The 26,662-nt window shown below is 50.7% G+C and overlaps 1 protein-coding gene across 2 annotated transcripts in view; it reads right to left on the bottom strand.

Annotated features, from left to right (window-relative positions):
• Positions 1–4,459: 4,459 nt before the first annotated feature.
• Positions 4,460–26,662, bottom strand: part of NOTCH3 (notch receptor 3) — a 46,762-nt gene continuing 24,559 nt past the window's right edge. For both annotated transcript variants that reach the window (XM_039466824.2, XM_039466823.2), the window contains exons 21-33: positions 25,323–25,455; positions 24,970–25,227; positions 24,768–24,886; positions 23,467–24,032; positions 20,650–20,982; positions 18,095–18,249; positions 17,765–17,987; positions 17,519–17,603; positions 13,965–14,127; positions 12,519–12,823; positions 12,108–12,255; positions 8,351–8,448; positions 4,460–6,547 (exon numbers count right to left, since the gene is read on the bottom strand). In XM_039466824.2, the coding sequence (XP_039322758.1) occupies positions 5,495–6,547; positions 8,351–8,448; positions 12,108–12,255; positions 12,519–12,823; positions 13,965–14,127; positions 17,519–17,603; positions 17,765–17,987; positions 18,095–18,249; positions 20,650–20,982; positions 23,467–24,032; positions 24,768–24,886; positions 24,970–25,227; positions 25,323–25,455 (3,639 nt within the window). In that variant the 3' untranslated portion in view covers positions 4,460–5,494. The remainder of the gene's footprint in view (positions 6,548–8,350; positions 8,449–12,107; positions 12,256–12,518; positions 12,824–13,964; positions 14,128–17,518; positions 17,604–17,764; positions 17,988–18,094; positions 18,250–20,649; positions 20,983–23,466; positions 24,033–24,767; positions 24,887–24,969; positions 25,228–25,322; positions 25,456–26,662) is intronic.

Below are 26,662 nucleotides of genomic sequence, written 5' to 3' on the forward strand. Positions count from 1 at the left end.
ATGGAGTTAAAAGTTACCATGGCCCGGTGTGGTGGCTCACACCTGTAATCCCAGCACTTTGGGAAGCTGAGGTGGGCAGATCACCTGAGGTCGGGAGTTTGAGACTAGCCTGACCATCATGAAGAAACTCCATCTCTACTAAAAGTACAAAATTTAGCTGGGTGTGGCGGGCACATGCCTGTAATCCCAGCTACTGGGGAGGCTGAGGCAGGAGACTCACTTGAATCTGGGAGGCGGAGGTTGCGATGAGCCAAGATAGCACCAATGCACTCTTGCCTGGGAAACAAGAGTGAAACTCCATCGAAGAAGAGGAGGAGAAGAAGGAGGATGGAAAGATTGGTAGATGGATAGAATGATACATAAATGATAGATAATAGATAGCAGATAGAGATAGATAGATAAATAGATAACAATTAGATTGACAGAAAAATAGTGATCGCAAATAGATGATAGAAAAATAGACTGATAGATATAAATAGACAACAGAGGAGAGATAAACATAAGTACAGATGTGGACAGAGAAAAGATAAAAGATGATACACATAAATAGATAATAAATGATTGACATGCTAGACAGATGAGGTGTGGGCAGAATGCAGGCAAGGAATGAAACTATCCCTTGGGGCTCACAATGACGGAGAGCCTTTTTCACTTCTAGGCCGGAAGGGCCAAGGAGAGGAAACAACAACCCAGACTCACAGAGGGTAGGCAGCTGGACAGAGAGCACTGCAGATACCCTGCAGGCAGGGAGCCCAGGAGATAAATACATTCTACCCTCTAATCCCTCGCCTGTGTCTCTCATTGGCCAAACCCAAGTGGAAGCCAGAGAGTAAGAAAACCCACTGATGCCATCTACCTGGGTCATTCTCCCAGAGCACAGAGAAGAGTGGAGGAAGAGGAGAGCAGATCTGGAGGGCAAAAGGCCAACACCCAGCTGTTTCATCATTGTCCTCTCTGTCGAGGAACCAACCAGGATGTCAATTCCAAACCTTCCCAACCCTTCCCAACTTCAGCATGCCAATGAAATCACATACGTATGCATCTTTGAATCTCATTAGTTAATTTCCGCCATCACCAATGCAGGCTTCCTAGTCCCCACCCTAACATCCTTTCTGCAATCTTTCCAGGGAGCTCCCAGCGTGGATGAGTCTCACATGTGCTTACAAATAAGTCAGCTCCACCAGCTACAAAAGTGGGTTCCCCCGCATCCCCACTAAGAGGCCATTTTGAGCAGGAGTTAACACCGTCACCACCTTGGTGGAGAATAAGGAAGTCCAGCTGGTGGTGACCGCACACGACTTGGCTCCCATCGAGCTGGTTGTCTTCTTGCCTGTCGTGTGGCATAAACTGGGGGTCCCTTACTGCATTATCAAGGGGAAAGCAAGACTAGGACATCTAATTCACAGGAAGACCCGCACCACTGTCACCTTCACACAGGTTAACTTGGAAGCAAAGGTGCTTTGGCTAAGCTGGTGGAAGCTATGAGGGCCAATTACAACAGATACAATGAGATCCTCCGTCACTGGAGAGGCAATATCCTGGGTCCCAAGTCTGTGGCTAGCATCGCCAAGCTCAAAAAGCAAAGGCTAGCTGGGCACGGTGGCTCACGCCTGTAATTCCAACAAGGCTGAGGTGGGCAGATCACCTGAGGTCAGTAGTTCAAGACCAGCCAGATCAACACGGAGAAATCCTATCTCTACTAAAAAATACAAAATTAGCCAAGTGTGATAGCGCATGCCAGTAATCCCAGCTACTTGGGAGGCTCAGGCAGGGAGAATTGCTTGAACCCAGGAGGTGGAGATTGCAGTGAGCCGAGATCGTGCCATTGCACTTTAGCCTGGGCAACAAGAGCAAAACTCCATCTCAAAAAAAAAAAAAAAGCCAAAGGCTAAAGAACTTGCCACTAAACCAGATTCAATGTACACTGTTGAGTTTTCTGTACATAAAAATAATACAAATTTTCCTACAAAAAAAAAAAAAGAAAGTGGGTTACTCCTGTGAAACACTCTTCTCCGATGTTCTGTTGATATAAAGCCAAGGTTGCATGACAGAGTGGAAAAGTGGGTAGGGAGAATGACTTTCTCCTCATTCGTACAGCATTCGGGAATAAGAACACCCAGATTTTCTCAAGTCCCAGTAGATATTTTAGTTCTTATTCCAAAGAATCTACTCATGCATAAAGCTAAGACAGATGTCTCTTGGGCCTATGATTCAAGTGCAATGAATTTATTCACAAGATCATTCCAGAAGGTTCTAGTAGGAGTGAGGAAGAGTAGGTTGCTGCTGTGGGCAACTGAAACCTAATCCCAAAGAGCATGCTTTGGGAAACTCTGTGGTTCACATCCATGAATTGCCCCAGAGAGTGGCAAGGAAGCTGGGATATTTATCCACTATCTCTCATTTATCCCTCATATGTTGAGGGTTGCTCCTGCCCCACCCAAGAGAAAGTCCCCAGGTGGAGTGTCTCAGGTGTTGGCAGTCAGATGCTCTCAGCATGCACTAGAATGGTAAGTTCCAAGATGTGGGAAGTAGAAAACTTCCTTTTTAAAGTTTCCTTTCTTGTTAAAGAATAAATGTGTTAATACCTTTGTTAAGCCCTAACCCATAATGTTGAAATTAAGACACCTTATGTTAGAGGGTGGACACATGAACCAAATGGAGTCAACAGAAAAATCAACCACAAGGTTGAGTGCGGTGGCTCATGCCTGCAATGCCAGCACTTTGAGAGGCCAAGGTGGGTGGATCATCTGAGGTCAGGAGTTCAAGACCAGCCTGGCTAACATCAGGAAACCCTGTCTCTACTAGAAATACAAAAATTAGCCAGGCATGGAGGTGGGCACTTGTAATCCCAGCTACTTGGGAGGCTGAGGCAGGAGAATCGCTGAAACCCAGGAGGTGGGGGTTGCAGTGAGCCAAGATGGTGCCATTGCACTCCAGCCTAGGTGACAAGAGCCAGACTCCATTGAAACAAAAGAAGAAAAGAAAAGGAAAGGAAAGAGAGAGAGAGAAAGGAAGGAAGGAAGGAAAGAAGGAAAAGAAAAATAAATCACTCCAGCCTGGGTGACAAGAGCAAGACTCCATCAAAAAGGAAGGAAGGAAGAAAGGAAGGAAGGAAGGAAAGAAGGAAAAGAAAAATAAATAAATCACTCCAGCCTGGGTGACAAGAGCAAGACTCCATCAAAAAGGAAGGAAGGAAGAGAGGGAGAGAGGGAGGGAGGGAGGAAATTATTGCTTATAAAAGTGATTGCTGGCACATCCTATGCAATATATCTAAATTGAATAATGGTACTAGATAAAATTATAGAAGGGAATGAAGCTTGTGTATTATCCATTAACATGTGTAGTCAATAAATGATTTAATTCTCTTGGAAAAAAGAAAGAGAGAGAGAGAGAGAAGGGGGGAGGGAGGGAGAGAAGAAGGGAAATCAACCACAAGACTAGAAGTTTCTCTCTTCCCTAGAAAGAGCACTATGACCTATGATCTTTGCACCTATTTTGGTAACACAGAGCGAGGGCTGGAGCTGTGTGGTGCAGGGAAGAGAGGCTATGCTGGGTGCCATGTGGAGCATGTAGGTTAAACTGATACCCAGAGAAGGCTGTAGAGATAGAAACTTAGCCATCATTGACTACATTTGAGCCACTAGATCAAATCTCCCCTGATATTGGTCCTTTTTATTTACATGAGCTAATAAACCCCTTTCTTATTTAAGCCAGTAGACTTTTGTGTCATTTGCAACCAGAAGCATCCAACCGACAGGGAGAATCAATGAGCATTAAATCCTATCCTCCTTTCCTGAAGACACCAGTGTAAACAGAACCTTGTCTTGGAGCACAGTTGGTTGCAAGAAACAGAAACCCACCCAAGCTGGCATAAGTAAAGAAGTATTTATTACATAGGTCCAAGGTATCTCTAGAACCCAAAGGAGCATAAAGTAAAAGTGAAATTCATGCAGAAGCATCATCAGACACTTAGAAAGCAATTAATAAATACCCGTTGATCTCAACAGAATGAACACTCCATTAACTGGAATTGATACTGCATTGGGAGCCTGGATAACCCCTCCAGCCCTCAAGGAGCAATTTGAGCTCTCACTTCTGATTCTCCCTGAATATTAGCTTCATTCTTCTGTGCTGTTTGCTCATCTGTTTGCCCACCACCTCGAACTGGCCACTGATACTTCTGAATCTGTTTGTGACCTTAAGAGCTCCACCAACTGACAACGTTCTTAGCCTCTCCATTAAAGAAAGTTCTCAAGCAAAAGAATCTGATTGGCTCACCTTAAGTCAGGTGACCACCACTAATACAATCAGTACTCATCTCCCAAAAGAGGAAGCGTGAGTAGACAGGTAAGTCAAATATATTTACCCCAAGATGAGAGCTTAAGTTAGCCCTGGGTGGGGGAAGTAGAAGTCCCGCTGCTGCCACTCCCCACCTTAGCTAGACACAGACCAACAACACTGAGTGGTAACTATTCCTTTATTAGGTGGTGAGGGGAGTGGGGGCTGTACAATGCAGGGCTTGGGAATTCAGCTACACAGGGATTATGACCAGAAGCCATATTACAAAAATAGCCTAAAAATACTTCTATTCTGCTACGAGGCTGGGCCAGGGGATTACCAGGAAGAGGAGGTACCACTCAGGCAGCTCCTCCTCTTCTTGTAGTCCCACATTTACAGGGAGACAAAGGAATGCACACATCTCCCCGGACCCCATTTCCCACCAGCAGCCCCCTAGTTCCCAAAGGGAGGTGGCCCAGGGTGGGGCTGGGGCAAGGGGAGTTGGCAGTGGGCCCTTCCCCAGCAAGGCTATGGAACACGTCCCATCTGGAATGCAGTGAAGTGAGGGAGGTGGGGTGGGGAGGAGGCTCCCAATTCTCCCCCAGCCCCTGGCCCCAGTGGGCATGCCCAAGGGTGCCTACTTGGTACATACCTGGGTGGTGTACTTGGTACACGGGAGCCCAGTCATGCCTGTGTACTCGGTACACAGAATCCAGCTTGGCCGAATGGGCTCACAGACTCAGCCCCACGGGGGCACTGGGGGGTTCATGGGGGAGGGAGCATCTCCATATATATATTTTGTAAAAAATAATAATAATAAGTTTGTTTAAATGAATTTGTTTCTATACAAAATGTAAAAAAACAAAAAAGGAAAAAGAAAAATAATAATAATTCATTCATGTCAGAGTGTAAGGAAATGAGAGACCAGAAGGAGAAAGACAGGAATGAGGGAAGGGAGAAGAGGGGAAGGAGGAGGTCCCAGACTCTTCACAAGGCTGAGAGGGTGGGTGGTAGCCCCCACCCATTATAAATAAAAGAAGACTGAGGCCCTGGGCTGATGACCTATCTCAGTCACACTGCAAGGCAAGGAGGCAGGAGGGCTGGTGGAGAGAGAGAGAGATGAGAAAGACTAAAAGAAAGGAAGAGACAGAGAAAGAAAGGAGGCAAGATGGGGGTCTCTTCAGTGCCCCCCAAGATCTAAGAACTGAAGAGCATCTCAGGCCAACACTTGCCTCTTGGGGGTGACTTCCGGCTGGGGCCCCAGCTGGGTCTGGGCCTGAGCAAGGGAGCTGGGAACAGACAAGGGGAGTGGCTGGGAAGGCAGTGCCCCCGTGGTGGTGGCCATGGCCCCGGTGGCAGTGGCCGGGCTGGGCGTGGATTCGGACCAGTCCGAGAGGGAGGGAGGCGAGGGGCTGGCCCAGTGGTCCGGGGATTCTGGGGATGGGGTAAGGTAAGGGTGCTCGCTGGGCACCCGCAGGAAGCGGGCCTTTGGGGGGCTGCTGTGTGCCCCAGCCGCCGGGTACTCCTCGCCGTGTCCTGGGACTGCCAGGTAAGGCGGGGGCCGCTCCTGGGGGGAGACAGGGGTCCCAGGGTTGAGCAGCTGGGGTCCCGGAGCCAGTGGCAGCAGGAATGAGGGGCCTGGGGGGGCAGGTGGGGGCAGCCGAGCCCAATCGAGGGGGACAGCCACGGGGTTCAGCAGGCCCAGGCTGAGCACGCATCCTCCTGGGGGCTGGCGTCCTAGACCCGCGCGGCCTGGGCCACCAAGCTGCGCCAGAGACACTGCAGTGGCAGTGGCAGCTGCATAGGGCCCCTCAAGGGGAAAGCCACCAGGGGAAGCAGGGGGGCCCCCGAAAGGCCGCGGGGAGTCCAGCGAGTCTACGGGCGACAGCGTGACCGAGCTGTCGGCCAGGGGGCCCGGGCAGGCCAGCGTCAGCTTCTTGCCTCGCCCCCGGGGCCCCTGTGGCCCCAGCCCCGCCTTCCCGGGGGGCCTCCTGCTCTTCTTGGCCCCCGACTGTGCCGCCTTGAGGCCTGGGAGGAAGGCCCCTGGAGGGCAGAGCAGAGGCCCCAGGCCGTGGGGACCCGGGGGGCTGCGGGGCCCACTGGGTTGATCCAGCAAGCGCACGATGTCCTGGTGCAGTCGCTCCTGGGCGACGTCCCGCGGCAGCCTGTCCAGGTGGTCGGTGATTTCGCGGTTGGCGAAGTGATCCAACAGCAGTTTGGCAGCCTCGTAGCTGCCCTCGCGGGCGGCCAGGAATAGGGGCGTCTCCTCCTGGGGGGCCAGAACCCGCAGAGGTCAGCGTCTCCCAGGCTATCAGTAGTAAGGTCTTCCAGACTCTTGGGGGAGCCCAGGAGCTGAGTTTGGACACTGGCGCTTAACAGACCTGGGTTAAATCCCAGCTATGCTGGGGTAGCCCTGACACCTTCTTTCCTCTAAACCACATTCATCCAGCACCTACTTTTTTTAATTGATTGATTGATTGATTGATTGATTGATAGACGTAGTTTCACTCTTGTTGCCCAGGCTGGAGTGCAACGGTGAGATCTTGGCTCACTGCAACCTCCACCTTTTGGATTCAAGTGATTCTCCTGCCTCAGCCTCCTGAGTAGGTGGGATTACAGGCACCCGCCACCACACCCGCAAATTTTTTGTATTTTTATAGAGATGGGGTTTCACCATGTTGGTCAGGCTGGTCTCAAACTCCTGACCTCATGATCCACCCGCCTTGGCCTCCCAAAGTGCTGGGATTACAGGCATGAGCCACCGCGCCTGCCTTCATCCATCATCTACTAAGTGCCAGGGGTCAAGGCCAAGACTAGGGTGAGTTAAGCAAGGTACTCACCTTAGACATAACTTTTACTTTCCTTTTTTTTTTTTTTTTTTTTGGTCTTTTTTTGAGACAGAGTCTCACTCTGTCACCCAGGCTGGAGTGCAGTGGCACAATCTCAGTTCATTGCAACCTCCGTTTTCCAGATTCAAGTGATTCTCTTGCCTCAGCCTCCCAAGCAGCTGGGATTACAGGTGTGCACCACCACACCTGGCTAATTTTTGTATTTTTAGTAGAGACAGGATTTTACTACATTGACCAGGCTGATCTTGAACTTCTGACCTCAAGTGATACACCCACCTCAACCTCCCAAAGTGCTGGTATTACAGGTGTGAACCATGGCACCCAGCCATTAGGCACAAAATTTAAGGAGCCACCAAAAACTTTAGTCACCAAAGTAAATGATATTTTAATGTAATGTTTTGGGTTTGTTTGTTTGTTTGTTTGTTTGTTTTTGAGATAGAGTCTCGCTCTATTACCCAGGCTGCAGTGCAATGGTGTAATCTCAGCTCACTGTAGCCTCTACCTCCCAGGTTCAAGCAATTCTCCTGCCTCAGCCTCCCAAGCAGCTGGGATTATAGGCACCTGCCACTGTGCCTGGTTATTTTGTATTTTCAGTATAGGCAGGGTTTCACCACGTTGGCCAGGCTCGTCTTCTGACCTCAAGTGATCCACCTGCCTCAGCCTCCCAAAGTGCCGGGATTCCAGGCATGAGCCAACATGCCCAGCCTGCAATGTTTTGATTTGTTTGGTTTTTTTAAGTAAGATCAATTTTTAAAACATGAATAAAATATTAAAATGTTAAATAGAACAGAATCTACCCCCTGCATACCTCTGAGCCTCATCCTTCTCATTTGTAAAATGAGGTTACAAAATAACACTTTGCAAGGGTTTTAAACAACAGTCATTACAGTAATCTTTAATGAGGATTTGCTAAGCACTTTACCAATGCATTGGCTCACTGCATCCTCAGGAGATGCAATGAAGTGATTACTGTTGCTTCCTCACTTCACAGATAAGGACAATGAGGTTCAGAGAAGTTCAGAGAAGTTAAGCAACTTGCTCAAGATCACACAGCGATTGTCACAGACTTCCTCCAATCCACTGTTGGAGCCACTTGGCCCCAAGTTCTACCCCCAAAAGCTGGCAGGGTGAATTTCCCCACCAGCCTTACCTCACCCTGGTCTCTGTCACCTGAAGGGTGCTGTGCCAGTGCTGGCCCCGGTGGACCCAGGGCTGGAGCTCACCTTGCTATCCTGCATGTCTTTGTTGGCGCCATTTTTGAGCAGGGCCAAAGTGGCTTCCACGTTGTTCACAGCCGCAGCCCAGTGTAAGGCTGATTTCCCTGGAGGGTGGAGGGGAGAGAGGTCAGGATCAGGCTCAGGTCTTGGAATCCCTATGTCAGAGAGGGAGAAATTGCCTAGAATGTGGAGGGGTAGATAAGGCAGGCCTGCCATGAATATCCAGTTACTTGTGTCTGGGTCCATGTGTGTGCAAATCTGCAAAATGATTCTTACTGTGCAATGGGGAGGCACTGCGTGTGTGTGTGTGTGTGTGTGTGTGTGTGTGTGTGCGCACGTGCATGACTATCTATACACAGGGGGAGCTGTGTGGACCTCATTCAGTTGAACCTAGGATTGTGCTGTCCAATACATTAGTCAGTCACATGTGGTTCTTATTTATCTATTTATTTATTTTTGAGGCAGCGTCTTGCTCTGTCACCCAGCCTGGAGTGAATTGATGCAGTCTCAGTTCACTGCAACCTACACTTCCTGGGCTCAAGCAATTTTCCTGCCTCAGCCTTCCTAGTAGGTAGGACTACAGGCATAGACCACCATGGCTGGATAATTTTTTGTATTTTTTATAGAGATGGGGTTTCACTATGTTGCCCAAGCTGGTCTCGAACTTCTGAGCTCAAGTGATCCACTGGCCTTGGCCTCCCAAAGTGCTGGGATTACAGGCATGAGCCACTGTACCCAACCCACATGTGGTTCTTTAGATTTAAATGTAATAAAATAGGTGCCAGGACCATTCAATGGGGAAAGAATGGTCTTCTTAAACTAACAGTGCTGGAACAACTGAATCCAAAGAATGTACCTCACATCTTATACAAAAATTAACTCAAAATGGATCAGAAACTTAAATATAAGAGCTCCAACTATAGAACTAAACATCTAGAAGAAAACATAAGAGTAAATCTTCATAACCTCAAATTAGGCCAAGATTCTTAGATATGACACCAAAAACTTTTAGCCAGGCACAGTGGCTCATGCCTGTAATCTCAACACTTTGGGAAGCCAAGGTGGGAGTATTGCCTAAGGCTAGGAGTTTGAGATCAGCCTGGGCAACAAAGTGTGACCCGCATCTCCAGAAAAAAATTAAAAATTAGCCAGGTATGCTGGCACACACCTGTAATACCAGCTACTTGGGAGGCTGCGATGGGAGGATCACTTGAGCCTGGGGGTTTGAGGCTCCAGTGAGCTATAATCACACCACTGCACTCCAGTCTGAATGACACAGCAATATCTTTATCTCTAAAAATTAAAAACAAAAAAGTGGTCCCTCAATACAATGGAATGGCATTCAGCTGAATTATGCTACAACATGGGTAAATCTTGAAAACATAATGCTAACTTTAAAAAGGCAGACAAAAAAGATCACAGATCATATGATTCCACTTATATGAAATATCCAGAACAGGCAAATCCATGGAGACAAAAAGCAGATCAGTGGCTGCACAGGCCTGGAGATGAGGGGTTTGGCAGATGATGGTTCAGTGGTGAGAGTTTTTTCTTCAGGTGGTAAAATGTTCTAAAATTGACTGTGGCAAAAGTTGTATAACTCTGATTATACTAAGAGCCATTGAATTGTGCACTTTAAATGGGTAAATTGTATGGCATGTGAATTATATCTCAATAAAGCTTTTTTTTTTTTTTTTTTTTTTTTTTGAGATGGAGTTTCACTCTTGTTTTCCAGGCTGGAGTGCAATGGTGCGATCTCGGCTCCCTGCACCCTCTGCCTCCTGGGTTCAAGCGAATCTTCTGTCTCCCAAGTAGCTGGGATTACAGGTGCCCGCCACTATGCCCAGCTAATTTTTGGTATTTTTAGTAGAGATGGGGTTTCACCATTTTGGCCAAGCTGGTCTCAAACTCCTGACCTCAGGTGATTCACCAACCTCGACCTCCCAAAGTGCTGGGATTACAGGCATGAGCCACAGAGCCCGGCCAAAGCTGTTTAAAAAATATAAATAAATAAAAGACCAGGTGCGGTGCCTCATGCCTGTAACCCCAGCATTTTGGGAGCCTGAAAAAGGTGGATCAACTGAGGTCAGAAGTTCAAGACCCATCTGGCCAACATGGCAAAACCCTGCCTCTACTAAAAACACAAACAATTAGCCAGGTGCACCTGTAGTCCCAGTTACTTCAGGTGGCTGAGATAGGAGAATCACTGGAACCCAGAAAGTAGAGGTTGCAGTGAACCCAGATCACATCAATGCGCTCCAGCCTCAGCAACAAGAGCAAGACTCCGTCTCAAAAAAAAAAAAAAAAAAAAAAAGAAAAGAAAAAGAAAAAAAAGAAAACAAAAAGGTAACAAAAGGAAAGAAAGAAAATAAATGAACTAAAACATTTAGTTCTTCATTTGCCCCAGACACAGTTCAAGTGCTCAATAGTAACCACATGTGGCCAGTGGCTACCATATTGGACAATGCAGAGAATAATTCCATCATCACAGAAAGTCTTATCGGCCAGCCCTGCTCCAGAGCTGTGGTTTTCAACCAGGAGAAATTCCACAACCACCCCCGTGCCCCCAGGGCATTTGGCAATTGAACCTGTTTTTTTTTTTTTTTTTTTTTTTGAGACAGAGTCTGTCACACAGGCTGGAGTTCGGTGGCACCATCTTGGCTCACTGCAACCTCCGGCTCCTGGGTTCAAGAAATTCTCCTGCCCCAGCCTCCCAAGTAGCTGGGTTTACAGGCACCCACCACCACACCCAGCTAATTTTTGTATTTTTAGTAGAGATTTCACCATGTTTGCCAAGCTGTCCTGAACTCCTGACCTCAAATGATCTGCCCACCTTGGCCTCCCAAAGTGCTGAAATTACAGGCATGAGCCACTGTGCCCAGTCTGGATATGTTTTTGACTGTCACAATGTAAGGGTGGGATGCTACTGGTATCTAGTGGGTTGAGGCCCTGGATGCTGCTCAGCACCCTACAATGCACAGAACAGCTCCCCACAGCCAAGAACCATCCAACCCCAAATGTCAATAGTGCTGAAACGGGGAACAACTCCTCCAAAGGATGTGAGTGTCTTGAGTATGTGTGTGGCTGTGTGATGTCCTCTGGACAGGAGGCCAGGGTGGATACTGTGAATCTGCACGGTTGGGCTCTGCAAACAAGCCACCTCCAGCAAGCTGCTATCACATATAGATTAGGTTGATGTAAATTCTTTTTTTTTAAGACAGAGTCTTGCTCTGTCACCCAGGCTGAAGTGCAGTGGCACAATTACAGCTCACAGCCTCAACCTCCTGGGCTCAAATGATATTCCCACCTCAGTTTCCTGAGTAGCTAGGACCACAGGTGTGCACCACTGCACCTGGCTAATCTTTTAAAAGATTTTTGTAGAACCCACTATATTGCCCAGTCTGGTCTCAAGGCATCCTCCCGCCTTGGTCTCCCAAAGGGTTGGGATCACAGGCATGAGCCACCACACATGGCCTGATGTGCATGCTTATTGTAACGACTTCCAGCACATGGAAGTAGAGTGTGTCCATCTAACAAAGCAGATGGAAATGAACTGTCTAAGGGAAAGGCATCTTTTTATCAATCTCTGAGGCACCCTAAGGACTAGTGGTGCCCCTACATGAAGTATAGGTTCATGAAGCCTGGTTATGTGTGCATGAGCTTCAGTGACTGGGCCCCAGCATGGGTATGAGTTTGCACCAACATGACCCTTGGGGCCCAGGTGACACTAACCAGCCTAGACCCAATTCCTCTGCCAACCTACCAAGCTCATCCACAGCATTGACATCAGCATGGCTGGCAATGAGCTCTTCCACCATGCCCTCCACTGCCAGGCGGGCTGCCAGAATCAGTGCCGTTGAGCCATCCGCCATACGAGCATCCAAGTCTGTAGAGCGATTTCGGATGAGAATCTACAACAGAGAGTAGATGCAGGAGGAGTCATGGCAGGAACAGAGGAATCAGGAGCACCCCTAAGCCCCACGAAGTCCCCAACCCCCACACCCTGAAATTGATGAGGTTCAGGGAGCAGCTGCTTGACAGATACTGTGCTCTCACATATCCCCATTTTCCAAAGGAGAAAAAAATGAGCTCTGAAAGGCAGAACTGAGGCTCAAATCCAGATAAATCTAATGCCTGCCCCAGCTCTGAAGTCTAAAGGGTGTGTCTGTCTCACCTGGAAGACACCCTGGGCATCAGCTGTGACAGCTGTGTGCAGGGGAGTGCGGCCCGAGTGGTCCTGGGCATTGGTGTCTGCCCCAGCATCCAGCAGCCGCTTAGCTGCATCAGCACGGGCATAACGGGCAGCCAGATGCAATGCAGTCTCGCCAGTACGGTCAGTCCGTGCCCCAAGCTGAGCCCCCTGGCAGATCAGGTCTGAGATGATGCTGGCTGATGTGTCATCTGCCTCATCCTCCTCAGTCGGCATTGGCTCCAGGGCCCCCCCACAGAAGGAAGCCAGCATTAGTGGGGTGAAGCCATCTGTGGGGACAGGAGTGTGTCAGCAGGGAGGTAAACACAGGGCTCTTCCCAGGGAATATAATCAAGGGCACTACATTAGGAGCTCATGGGACACATGGGAGGCCAAGGATTGGCAGATCCTCCTGTCTGCACACCCACACCCAGGATGAGGATTTGTAGGCATGTAATTTATCACAGAATGACTCCTAGGGACAAGGTAACACAGGACAAGGAGCTCTGGGAGTCAAGCAAGTGTGCAACCTCCACTCCCTTTAAATTCCTAAAGGGTTATTCCACCCTGATCCCACAGAGGGACTCTGGAACATGAGTTGTACCCCAGAGTTCTAATCCAGCTCAAAGGACCATCCCTTTTATACTCCTGCCTCCACTGGTTAGGAGCTGACCCTTTCTGCCAATTCATTAGAGTATTCAAAAAAAAAAAAGTTGCCTCAGGGACATAAAATCCCAGGCACTTCAGGCTCCAGTAGCCAGAGGGACTTCAAAAGAGAGCCATTAAGTACAGGCCATTTGGAGTAAAAGCAAAATGAAGCTAAGGCAGGAATACCCTGAAACATGGCAAAGATGGATCTCAGAGGATCAAACAACATAGTCCGCTACACTGCACACACTGTATACAAGTACTTGTCATGGTTTTTCTTAGGAAGCCAACTGCATCTGGTTCTCCATTCTCAAGCCCTGGGTAGAGACCAACCTTCCCCCTGGCTCAAGGACAGGTAAGTGAATCAGGCTTAGACAATTTGCATATTCCAGCCCTCTGGCCATTCTGATTGGCTCAAGGATGAGCACATGACCCTAGTCTGTCCAATCAGAATGCACCCTGAGACTTTTGCTGGAGCATTAGGAAGGTTTTGTAAGATTGAAGTCAAAGGAGAGAGAAAATCTGAGTCCTGGATCCAAATGGGCCCACCACTTTTAGTTACATGAGTCAGTAAATCCCTTGTTTCACTTAAGCTAGTTTGAGCTGGGCCTTTGTCGCTTCCAACCAAGAGTCTTGCTGAATACATACCCTTCATAGAAGCTTAGAGACTCCCCCAAACACAGACTCAAAAATTTATTTCTCCCCAAAACACAAACTCAGAAATCACCTCTCACAAGTAAGATGGGTGAGGGGCATCACTTTGGGAGGGGCACTGTCACTGACCTGGGCCACGCACATTGACATCCATGCCATCAGCATCTGCATCGCCCTGTGGTGGCGTCAGTGCCATGGCTGGTGCCACACGGATGTCAGCAGCAACCAGATGGTGTTGAGTCCACTGACGGCAATCCACAGCTTCCTCAGCCCCCATGCCTGGCTCCTCTACCTGAAGGGGCAGGTACCCAGAGTCTCAGACCTGACTCTCAGACCTCACCCTTTGGAGGTGGGGAGAGCCACTGCCAGGGGTGGGGCTGGGTATTCCTACAGGTTTCTCTTTAGGAGATGCACACAGACCCCTGGTGAAATATTTACCATCTGCTTTTTTTTTTTTTTTTAATTTGTTTGTTTTGAGACGTAGTCTTGCTCTGTTGCCTAAGCTGGAGTACAATGATACGATCTCAGCTCACGGCAACCTCTGCCTCTTGGGTTCAAGTGATTCTCCTACCTCAGCCTCCCAAGTAGCTGGGATTACAGGTGCATGTCACCATGTCCGACTAAGTTTTTATATTTTTAGTAGTGACAGGGTTTCACCATGTTGGCCAGGCTGGTCTTGAACTCCTGACCTCAAGTCATCCACCCACCTTGGCCTCCCAAAGTGCTGGGATTAAGGGGAAATTGATGTGTGCCACAGCCCAGGGAGCTAATAAAAGGAAGACACAAGATTTGTTTTTCTTTTTCTTTTTTTCATCTTTTTAAGTAATAAATGGCTTTAATGATTTATGTATATATTTTTTAGAGACTGAGTCTCACTGTGTCACCCAGGCTGGAGTGCAGTGGTGCAATCATAGCTCACTGCAGCCTTGACTTCCCAGGCTCAAATGATCCTCCCACCTAAGCGGCCTGAGTAGCTGGGACTATAAGCACATAGTATAAGCAGCTTGGGATAGTGTTGGATGCAGATTCAGGTTCCAAACCACCCCTTAGTAGCTGGGAGGCTCTGGACAAATCACATTAAAGCTCTGAGCTTCTCATTGGCAAAATCAGGATGACGCAGTCATTCCACTATGCTAAGATACCACCACAACTACATTGTGCCAACCCGTTAATATCTCTAATACCTACTTTGAGATGGGAAAGAAAAAAGAAAAGTCTGGGTTAAGCAAATTTTTTAATCTGTCCACCATAATGGATGCCTCCATTTCACAACATCGTACGGAGGAAGGGAGTTGCAAATTGAACTATATGTCAATAGCTACTTTATAGGCTCCTCAAAGAGATGAAATAAGATGTCTGATGTGCATTAGGGACATTCATGGGTAATGCTAGCAGGAGTCTGGAATTGTGCCCCCTCTAAAAATCATACACTGACCAGACGTGGTGGCTCATGCCTGTAATCCCAGCACTTTGGGAGGCCAAGGCAGGAGGATCACTTGAGGTCAGGAGTTCGAGACCAGCCTGGCCAACATTGTGAAACGCTGTCTCTCCTAAAAATACAAAAATTAGCTGGGCATGGTAGCACAGGCCTGTAATCCCACTACTCTGGAGGCTGAGGCAGGAGAATAGCTTGAACCTGGGAGGTGGAGGTTGCAGTGAGCTGAGATTGTGCCACTGCACTCCAGCCTGGGCAACAGAGTGAGACTTGGTCTCAAAAAATTAAAATTAAAATTAAAATTAAAATCATACACTAGGCTGGGCGCGGTGGCTCAAGCCTGTAATCCCAGCACTTTGGGAGGCCGAGGTGGGTGGATCACGAGGTCAAGAGATCGAGACCATCCTGGTCAACATGGTGAAACCCCGTCTCTACTAAAAATACAAAAATTAGCTGGGCATGGTGGCGCACGCCTGTAGTCCCAGCTACTCGGGAGGCTGAGGCAGGAGAATTGCTTGAACCCAGAAGGCAGAGGCTGCGGTGAGCCAAGATCGCGCCATTGCACTCCAGCCTGGGTAACAAGAGCGAAACTCCATCTCAAAAAAAAAAAAAAAAATCATACACTAAAACCCTAAATGTATCTAAAACTTCCAGGATGGGCATGGTCGCTCACACCCGTAATCCCAGCACTTCGGGAGGCAGGCAGATCACCTGAGATCAGAAGTTCAAGACCAGCCTGGCCAACATGATGAAACATCTTCTCTACTAAAAATACAAAAATCAGCCAGGCGTGGCGGCAGGCATCTGTAATCCCAGCTACTCAGGAAGCAGAGGCAGGAGAATCACTTGAACCTGGAAGGTGGAGGTTGCAGTGAGCTGAGATCACACTCACTTCACTCCAGCCTGGGCAACAAGAGTGAAACTCCATCTCAAAAAAAAAAAAAAAAAAAAAAAAAAAAACTTTCATGTGCCTGCATTTGGAGATAGGATTTGTTTTTTAGACAGCGTTTTGCTCTGTTACCCAGGCTGGAGTGAAGTGGTGCAATCATAGCTCACTGCAGCCTCCAACTCCTGGACTCAAGCAATCCTCCTGCTTCAGCCTCCCAAGTAGCTGAAGTTACAGGTGCAAGCCACCAAGCCTGGTGAGATAGGCCTTTAAGGAAGTAATCAAGGTTATATGAGGTTATAAAGGTGGGACCCTAATCCAATAGGACTAGTATCCTTATAAGAAGAGGATGGGCACGGAGGCTCATGCCTGTAATCCCAGCACTTTGGGAGGCCAAGGCAGGCAGATCACGAGGTCAGGAGTTTGAGATCAGCCTGACCAACATGGTGAAACCCCGTCTCTCTCTCTTTCCTCTGTCTACACAGTTGTTGCTTCCTCACTCTGTTGCCCATGTGAGGCTGCAATGAGAAGGCAGCCATCGGCAAGCCAGGGAGACAGCCCTCACCAGGAACCAACTCTGATGACACTTTGGGCTTGAACTTCCAACCTCCAGAACCGTGAAAAAATAAATTTCTGTTTCGGTCACCTATTCTGCAGGACATTTTTTTCCCCCAAAGTTTCATTCTTGTTGTCCAGGCTGGAGTGCAATGGTGCAAACTAGGCTCACTCCAACGTCCACCTCCCAGGTTCAAGGGATTCTCCTGCTGGGATTACAGGAACCTGTCACCATCCCCAGCTAATTTTTTGTATTTTTAGTAGAGATGGGGTTTCACCATTTTGCTCAGGCTGGTCTCAAACTCCTGACTTCAGACTATCCACCTCCTGGGGATTTTTTAAATGGCAGCCAAAGCTGACTGATACTGAACCCAAGGTCATGATTCCAAGAGATGAAATTGTGCTCAGAACCGGCTTGGAGCACTTTCAGGCTAAGCCCATGCTGGACAAAGTAGGAACGAACACAGATAAGGCAGATTCGCTCTCTGGGCTAGGGAACCCCTCCAGAAAGAGTCCAGGCTGGCCAGGAAGCAGGAGCCTGGCTGGGGAGGGGCAGGATGGAGTGAAGGATTTTCCACCTGCCCACAGGGACCCTGGGGGCCCCAAGGGCAAATCTCCTTCCACGTTCTGAGGCCATAGAACCACGCTAAGAAAACAGGGTTGCAAAGCTGTGACTATTCTCTGGAGCTAGGGAGATGGGGACAGCGGCAACAACCCGAGCGCTCCCATTAGCCACTGGGGACCCCACCCAGTACCCTGAAGGGAAGGGTCGAAGGACGGAGCAAAGGTCAGAGGAGGGGGCAGTACCTTCAGCCGCTTGGCCTCTGGGCACTCTGTGTCCATCCAGTCTGTGGCCACCTCCCCCATCAGACTCTCACCCTTGGCCATGTTCCTGGCGGACAATGGGAAGAGGGGATGTGAGAGAGGACACTAGAGCTGTCCAGCTGGGAAGGAGGATTTGGGGTGGGGTCAGAGGTCAGAGTCAGGTCAAGGCGGGGTCCAGGGCTCACAAGGTCCCCGTAGTCAGGGACAGGGAGCGAGCAGGGTCCTCACTTCATGCCGAGCGCATCTTGGCCCACGGGTTCCCGCCGGCCCTTGTGACCAGCGGCCACGTCCTTGTGGAGTGCGAAGCCCTCAGGGAACCAGAGGGTGCTGTGCTCGCGCTTGCGCCGGGCCACCATGACGCCCAGGACGAGGATGACCAGCAGCAAGACGGCGCCGGCCGCCAGCAGCGGCAGCAGTGGGACGCTGGGCTCTGGAGGCTCCAGGGGCTCCCCTAAGGGCAGGAAGCAGGGGGCGGGGCTTCAGCAGGGGGTGTGGCTTCGACTACTCCCCCACCCCGCGCTCCGCCCTCTCCAGCCCCTCCCCAAGGCCGGGCCGCACCCCGCACGTCCCGCAGTGGGTACGGGAAGTCCAGGCGCTCCACCGCTGACAGCGCTCCTAGGTAGTCAGCGGCACTCTGGGCGTCGGGGAAGCAGTGATCATTCTCAGGCGACTGCAGGCAGAGCCGGTTGTCAATCTCCAGCATCACTACCGAACTGCAGGGACAGCAGGGAGGGACCAGAGGGCTCACGAGTTGCCTGATGTACCCCCTGGCACCAAGCCCCACCTTGCCTCCCCAGCACGTGGCTCAGAAGCGCCATCTCCACCCACAGGTGTCCATGGCCCACCCGCATCCAGCTGGCATCCAATCCCACCGCAGACCCAAAACGTGTCTTGCTGTGGTCAGCAGTACCCCCAGAGCCGTGAATCCAATGGACGTTGTTTTTTGGTCTTGCGCCCAGGCTACATAGAGTGCAGTGGTACGATCTCAGCTCACTGCAACTTCTGTTCAAATGATTCTCCTGCCTCAGGCTCCTAAGTAATTGAGATTACAGGCACGTACCACCACGCCCAGCTAATTTTTATATTTTTAGTGGAGACAGGGTTTCACCATGTCACCAGGCTGGGATTACAGGCATGAGCCACTGTGCCCAGTCTATTTTTTTGTATTTTTGTTTTGTTTTGTTTCTTGAGACATGGTCTCACTCTGTCTCCCAGGCTGGAGCACAGTGGTGAAATCACAGCTCACTGCAGCCTTGACTTCCCTGGCTCAAGCAATCTTTCCACCTCATTCTCCCGAGGAGCTGCAACCACAGGCATGTGGCACCACACCTGGCTTTTTTTTTTTTTTTTTTTTTTTTTTTTTGGTAGAGGCTAGGTCTCACTATGTTGCCCAGGCTAGTCTTAAACTGCTGGGTTCAAGCAGTCCTTCCACCTTGGCCTCCCAAAGTGCTGGGTTTACCGGCCTGAGCCACCATGCCCAACCAGTGGACATTGTTTTGTTGTTTGTTTGTTTGAGACAGAGTCTTGTCACCAGGCTGGAGTGCAGTGGTGCGATCTCAGCTCACTGCAACCTCCAACTCCCTGGTTCAAGCAATTCTCCTGCCTCAGCCTCCCGAGTAGCTGGGATTACAGGCACGCACCACCACACCCAGCTAATTTTTGTATTTTTAGTAGAGACAGGGTTTCATCATGTTGGCCAGGATGGTCTCAATCTCCTGACCTCATGATTTGCCCGCCTCAGCTTCCCAAAGTGCTGGGAATACAGGCGTGAGCCATTACACCCGGCCTGGACAGGGTTTTTATATCAACATCTTAGTAACTCCCCTCACGCATCCTAGAGGATGTGATCCTTTACCAGGCTGGTGCACTTATCTCCCCCAGCTCTTATGAGCATGTGCTTCTAATAGACAGCTGCTCCTTCTATCCAGAACTGTCCTCAGCAAAAGGTGGACTCCCTCACTTGGGAGGCAACAATCCCTAGGGCAGCCAGCAGCCAGCAACTGGCTGAGATGCACAGTGCAGCACAAGATGGGACCAACTCCAAGGTGCTTTTCATGCTCCAAAGCTCCCCATGGGATCAGACTGGGGCCTCCAGCTGAGCCCACCTCCTTCCTTAGTTGCTCCCCCGCCTCACTCTGTTCCCTCACTCCTTTTCTCCGGGGAGATGCCTCCAATACATCACATGGATCTGAACCCTTATCTCAAGCGCTGCACCCCAGGAACCCAACCAAAGACCCTTGCTTCCTCCAAATTCCCTCTTTCACTGGGATCCCAGTAACACATGCCCCGATTCAACCCCTATCTCTCCAGCTGTTCACTCTCTCTCAAGAGACAAGGTCTCCCAGCCGGGCTAACATGGTGAAACCCCATCTTTACTAAAAATACTAAAATTAGCCAGATGTGGTGGGCGCCTGTAATCCCAGCTACTCAGGAGGCTAAGGCAGGAGAATAGCTTGAATCCAGGAAGTGGAGGTTGCTGTGAGTCAAAACTGCGCCATTGCACTCCAGCCTGGGCAACAAAGAGCAAGACTCCATCAAGAAAGAAGAAAGAAAGAGAGAGGGAGAGAGGGAGAGAGAGAGAGAGAGAGAGAGAGAGAGAGAGAGAGAGAGAGAGAGAGAAGAGAGAAGAGAGAAGAGAGAAGAGAGAAGAGAGAAGAGAGAAGAGAGAAGAGAGAAGAGAGAAGAGAGAAGGAAGCACGGAAGGAAGGAAGGAAAAAAGACAGAGAGAACAAGGTCTTGCTATGTTGTCCAGGCTGGATTTGAATTCCTGGGCTCCAGAGATCCTCCAAGTAGCTGGGACTACAGGAATGCAACATTGTACCTGGCTCTATTTTCCATGTCTTTAAGAAGAAAAAAAACCTACATATGCCCTTAGCCACTCTGCCAAGCCATTTAGCCTCCTGCCTCCCCAGGAACGAGCACTAGACCGGGGCAATTCTACCCCAGAAGCACTAGCTCAATCTAGAGACACTTTTTGCTTGTCACAGTCAGGAGGCTGTGCTCCTGACACCTAGTGGGTAAAGACTTAAAGTGAAATGAAACACACAAGACCTGGATTAACCGCGTCGCTCCTCTCCCCCGCCCCCACGGCTCTTCCAGGTGGGGTCACTCACCCAATCACCTCAGGGGCCAGCTCCCGACGGGCCCGGAGTTCGGAGTCAGTACTGGGCCGGTGATATGGGAAGACCATGGCCTGGCCGTGCGCGTCCAGGCGGAAGCGCAGCGAGGTGCGCAGGATGGCGCTGAGCCGCTGCAGAAAGTCGGCGCTGGAACGCAGCAGCTCCTCCGGCGGCAGCAGCACTGTGAGCACCAGCACGCCGCGGGCCAGCAGGGCCGGCACCTCGCTGGCACAATCCAGCCCATCCCAGCCGCACTCCTCCGTATTGCAGCCCTGATCGCAGCGGCCGTCGGCAAAGTGGTCCGCGCAGTACTTCTCATATACCGGGCTGGTGGGGTGGGGTGAGGCAGAGAGAGGCGGGGTCAGGGGTTAGAGATGATCCCCCATTCCATGCACACACACGGTAGAGCACAGAGACTCCAGACATGGCTTGCACAGGGGACTGGAATGAATATACCAGCCCATGTGAGGCTTTCTGCAAATCTAGCCATTCATTGGATTTTTTTTTTTTTTTTTTTTTTTTTGAGACGGAGTCTCACTCTGCCACCCAGGCTGAAGTGCAGTGGCGGGATCTTAACTCACTGCAGCCTCCACCTTCCCGGCTCCAGCAAATCTCCAGCAAATCTCCAGCCTCAGCCTCCCAAGTAGCTGGGATTACAGGCGTGTGCCACCACGCCTGCCTAATTTTTGTATTTTTAGTAGAGACAGGATTCCGTCTCTAGGTTGCTGTTGAGCTCCTGACCTCAGGTGATCCACCCACCTCAGCCTCCTGAAGTGCTGGGATTACAGGCGTGAGCCACCGCACCCGGCCCTGGATAACTGTCTTTTTTAAAAAATTGATTGGTTGAAATAGGGTTTTGCTCTGTTACCCAGGCTGGAGTGCAGTGGTTCAATCACAGCTCTCTGCAGTCTCAAAGTCCTGGGCTCAAATGATACTCCCTACTCAGCCTCCCAAGCAGCTGGGACTGTAAGCCCACACCACACTCCTGGCCTCACTGGCTAACTATTAATTAATCAGTAAGTACTAACTGACTGACTGCCATATGCTGGGACCTGCTGCAGGCACAAGGATAAGGCTCAGCGACAAATCCTGGCCCATGTGCAGCTGGCATTCCACTCCATGAAGACAGACAGTAAAGGAGATACATGAGCCAAATATACAGCATCTCCATCACTCATCGATAAAATCAAAATACAGGCTGGGGGCAGTGGCTCACACCTGTAATCTCGACACTTTGGGATGCTGAGGTGGGCATATCACCTGAGGTCATGAGTTCAAGACCAGCCTGGCCAACATGGTGAAACCCCATCTCTACTAAAAATACAAAAATCAGCCGGGCTTGGTGGCCAGTGCCTGTAATCCCAACTACTTGGAAGGCTGAGTCAAGGAGAATCACTTCAACCCAGGAGGTAGAGGTTGCAGTGAGCCAAGATCACACCACTGCACTCCAGCCTGGGTGACGGGAGAGAAACCCTGTCTCAAAAAATTTTTTAAAATCTAAATATAAACATGCACACACAGAGTGCTGGATGGAATTAAATGCTAAGGAGAAAAATAAAGCAGAGGACGGGCTGAGGGTAATCAGGGAGGAGCTCACTGAGAAAGTATGAAGCGATCCTCCAAGTAACTGGGACTACAGGAATGCACCATTGAAGTGAAATGAAACCACCATTTCAGCAAATACTTGAAGGAGGTGAGGGAGCCATGTGGGGGAAGGGAACAGCCAAGCAGTAGGAACAGCTTGTGCAAAGGCCCTGGGGTATCTGGGGAACAACAGAGAGGCCAGCGTGGCTGGAGCAGAGTAAGGGGGAAATCAGGGAAGATGAGGATGGGAAGATGAAGGGGATGGAGGCTTCCAAGCAGACAGAGAGGTATGCAGAGGAATAGAAGGGGTGGGGGGTGTAGGGATGGACAGAAGGACTGCCTAAGATAGACATACAGAGGGGCAGAAAAGGGGCAGAGAGAGTTAGGGACATGCACAGATAGATGAATAGCTATATAGAGGGGCAAACAGAGTTCATGGATGGACAGATTTGGCCCAAGGATGGACAAGTGGGGTACAGGAAGACAGTTGGGTACACAGAGGAATAAAAGGAATTCTTAGCCTGGTTTGGTGGCTCAGGCCCATAATCCCAGCACCTTGAGAGGCTGAGCTGAGAGGATCGCTTTGAGCTCAGGAATTCAAGACCAGCCCAGACAACATGGCAAAGCCCCATCTCTACAAAAAGTACACAAGTTAGTTGGGCTCAGTGGCTCGCACCTGTGATCCCAGCTCCTCAGGAGGCTGAGGTGGGAGGATCACTTGAGCCTGGGAGGTGGAGGTTGCAGTGAGCTGAGATCAGGCCACTGTATTCCAGCCTGGGTCACAGAGTGAGACCCTGTCTAAACACAAAGGAATTCAGCCAGGCGCGGTGGCTCATGACTGTAATCCCAGCTACTCCAGAGGCCGAGGCAGGAGAATTGCTTAAATCCGGGAGGCAGAGGTTGCAGTGAGCCGAGTTTGCCCCACTGCACTCCAGCCTGGGCCACAGAGCAAGACTCTGTCTCAAAAAAAAAAAAAAAGGAATTCTTGGGTGGAGAAAAGGACAAACAAACAGGGCACAGAAGTGCATAGGCAGATAGAAACAAGATAGGCAGGGCACGTGGATGAACAGACAGATGGACCGATGGACACGTGGGGCACAGATGGGCAGATAGAGTGCAAAAAGAAACAGGGCAAGTGAATGGGCAGGTGGAAAGACAGGCAGGGACCATGGACAAACACTGGGATGGATGCATAGACAGACGGATCGATCGGGTGGATGGGCTCACTTGCAAGTGCGCTCGCGGCCACCGGAGTGGCAGTCGAAGTTGTCGTAGAGGCAGGCGGGCGAGCTGCAGGCGGGGTCGCAGCGGCTGTTGTTGAAGAGGCGCCAGCACTGCAGCGCCTCGCACTGCCGCCAGGGGTCGCCCACGCTCAGCGAGCAGTCGCCGCCGTCCCAGCCGCAGCCAGGGCTGTTGCACTCGCGATCGCAGCGCTGGTCCCCGCGCTTGGCCTGGCAGGCGGCGCGCGGGCACCGCGGCTCCTCCGGGACCTCGGGTGCCGCGGCGGGCGCCTCGCAGCGCGATCCAGTCCAGCCCGGCGTGCAAGCGCAGCGGAAGAAGGGCGCGAGTGGCGCGGGGCGGCAGGAGCCCCCGTGGAGACAGGGGGCGGCCGCGCAGCTGGCATTGGTGGCCCCAGGCGGCGACCCCGGGAAGCTGCGGCAGGAGGGCCCCGACAACCCTGGGGGGCAGGCGCAGCGCGGCCCGCGGGGTGTCTGCTGGCATGGGACGCCCACCGGGCACTGCAGCTCCCGGCAGGAGCGCGCCACCCGCTCACACCGCGGACCCCAGAACGGCTGGGGGTCGGGTTTGGGGAGAGAGGGGAAAAAGTGAGAGAGGGGAGTAGAGGGAAGGAGTAGAAGAAACGAAGAGTGGGGAAAAGAAGGGCCAAGGGACAAGAGGGGGAAGAGAAGAGGTCAAAACTAAGGAAGGTTGAGACCCCCACAACCTCCCCATGTCCCACCCAACCTCTTGCCGTTTCACGACGGAGACCTCACCCGGCAAATAAGCCCCGTCCTCCCTGGAGGCCACGCCCCCCAAACGCCTTTCCCTTCAAACCTCCAGGAAATGCCAGGGGTTTTACTGTGTCTTTGTTTTTTGTTTGTTTGTTATTTGAGATGGAGTGTCACCCTACTGCCCAGGCTGAAGTGCAATGGCACGATCTCGGCTCACTGCAACCTCCGCCTCCCGGGTTCAAGCAATTCTCCTGCCTCAGTCTCCCAAGTAGATGGAATTACAGGTGCCCGCCACCACACTCAGCTAATTTTTGTATTTTTAGTAGAGACGGGAGTTTCACCATGTTGCCCAGGCTGGTCATGAACTCCTGGCCTCAAGTGATCCACCCGCCTCAGGCTTCCCAAAGTGCTGGGAGGATTACAAGCGTGAGCCGGCGGAAATGTCAGTATTTCCCAGAAACTCCCTTCTCTTTCCACCTCTCCCCTAAAGCCACATCCTCCTCCTAGAGGCCACGCCCCTAGTTCACAGGACACCACGCCCCTACTCCTCCTCCAGAGGTCCACACCCACACCTACCTGGACACAGTGGCAGGTGAAGGTCAACCCACCCCCAAGACCCGGGCTAGGACGGCACTGGCCTCCATGCTGGCATGGCTGGGACTCACAGGGAGACAAGACAGTCTGACAGCGGGGACCTGAGCGAGCAGGAGCATGTAGATTAGCCACAATGAGGGAATGACAGGCAGGGTCCCAGGCCAGCCCCTTCTCCAACACTTACCTGAGAAGCCAGCATGGCAAAGACAACGGAAACCCCCTCCTGGGTCCTGCAGGCAGTCCCGGGTGTGTGCTGCATGGCAGGCACCTGAGCGACACTCATTGATGTCTGCCTCACAGCGCAAACCGGTGTATCCTGGGGGGCAGGTGCAGTGGAAGCCACCCACCAGGTCCACGCAGGTGCCATTGTGTAAGCACCGGGGCCCTGAGTCCAGGGGTGGACCTGGGCCGCAGTCATCCTCATTAATTTCACAGAGCACGCCTGGAGGAAGAAACAGGGTGGGGGGTGCGGGTGGGTAATCAGGACGGGATGAAGACAGGCTCCCATCCTGTCCCCCAACCCCGGCCCTGGCGTACCCAGTGTTCCTGGGGGACAGGAGCAGAGATATCGGGCCACAAGGTCAATGCAGGAGCCCCCATGCTGGCAGGGCTGGGAGGCACACTCGTCTATGTCATCCTCACAGTTGTCACCATTGTAGCCAGGCAGACACTTCAGTGGGGCAAGAGAGGGACTCACTCAGCTTAGTGGGACACAGACACACCTGGACATACCCATGAAGACACAACCCCAGCACAAAAGGACACACACAGATGCCCAGCACACAAACACACGCCCAGTGTGCAGGACATACAGAGAAACAGTCAGTGCAAGGAAACACCCAAACACATAGGGCCATGGACACACTCAGTGCAGAGGGACACACATGCAAACACACAAAAAAAACCCCAGCCCAGGTGTGGTGGCTAACACCTGTAATCCCAGCCCTTTGGGAGGCCAGGATGGGAGGATCACTTGAGGCCAGGAGTTTAAAACCAGCCTGGGCAACATAGCAAGACCTCCATCTCTACCAAAGAAAAAAAAATATATATATATATATGCATATTTTATATGTATATATATGCATATTTTATATGTATATATATGCATATTTTATATGCATATATATATAAATGCATATATATATATATATACATTTTTTTTGGTAGAGATATATATAAAGAGACATATATATCTTTCCTTCTTTTCTTTCTTTCCAACAGAGTTGCTCTGTCGCCCAGGCTGGAGTGCAGTGGCATGACATAGCTCACTCGCAGCCTCAAACTTCTGGGCTCAAGTGGTCCTCCTGCCTCAGCCTCCTGAGTAGCTGGGATTACAGGTATGTGCCTGGTACACACACACACACACACACATATATGCCAGGCATGGTGGTGCACACCTGCAGTCCCAGCTACCCAGCTACTCAGGAGGCTTAGGTGAAAGGATCACTTGAGCCCAGGAGTTCGAAGCTGCAAATAAGGTATGATCACACCATTGCTCTTCAGCCTGGGCAATAAAGTGAGACCCTCTCTAAAAAAACAAAACAAAACAAAAAATGTAAAAGAGAGTTAGGTGCAGTTGTTCATGTCTGTAATCCCAGCCCTTTGGGAGGCTGAGGCAAGAAGATCACCTGAGCCCAAGACCAGACTCTATCTCTCCAAAAAATAATAATAATAATAGCCAGGCATAATGGCACATGCCTGTAGTCCCAGATACTCAGGAGGCTGAGGCAGGAGGAGCACTTGAGCCCAGAAGTTTCAGGCTGCAAGTGAGCTATGATCATACTACTGCACTCTAGTCTGGCTGACAGAGCAAGATCCTGTCGGAAAGGGAAGGAAGGAAGGAGAGAGAGAGAGAAGGAAAACACCTAGACATCTTA

The sequence above is a fragment of the Saimiri boliviensis genome, chromosome 14 (genome assembly GCF_048565385.1).
Source record: "Saimiri boliviensis isolate mSaiBol1 chromosome 14, mSaiBol1.pri, whole genome shotgun sequence".
Classification (NCBI taxonomy): Eukaryota; Metazoa; Chordata; class Mammalia; order Primates; family Cebidae; genus Saimiri; species Saimiri boliviensis.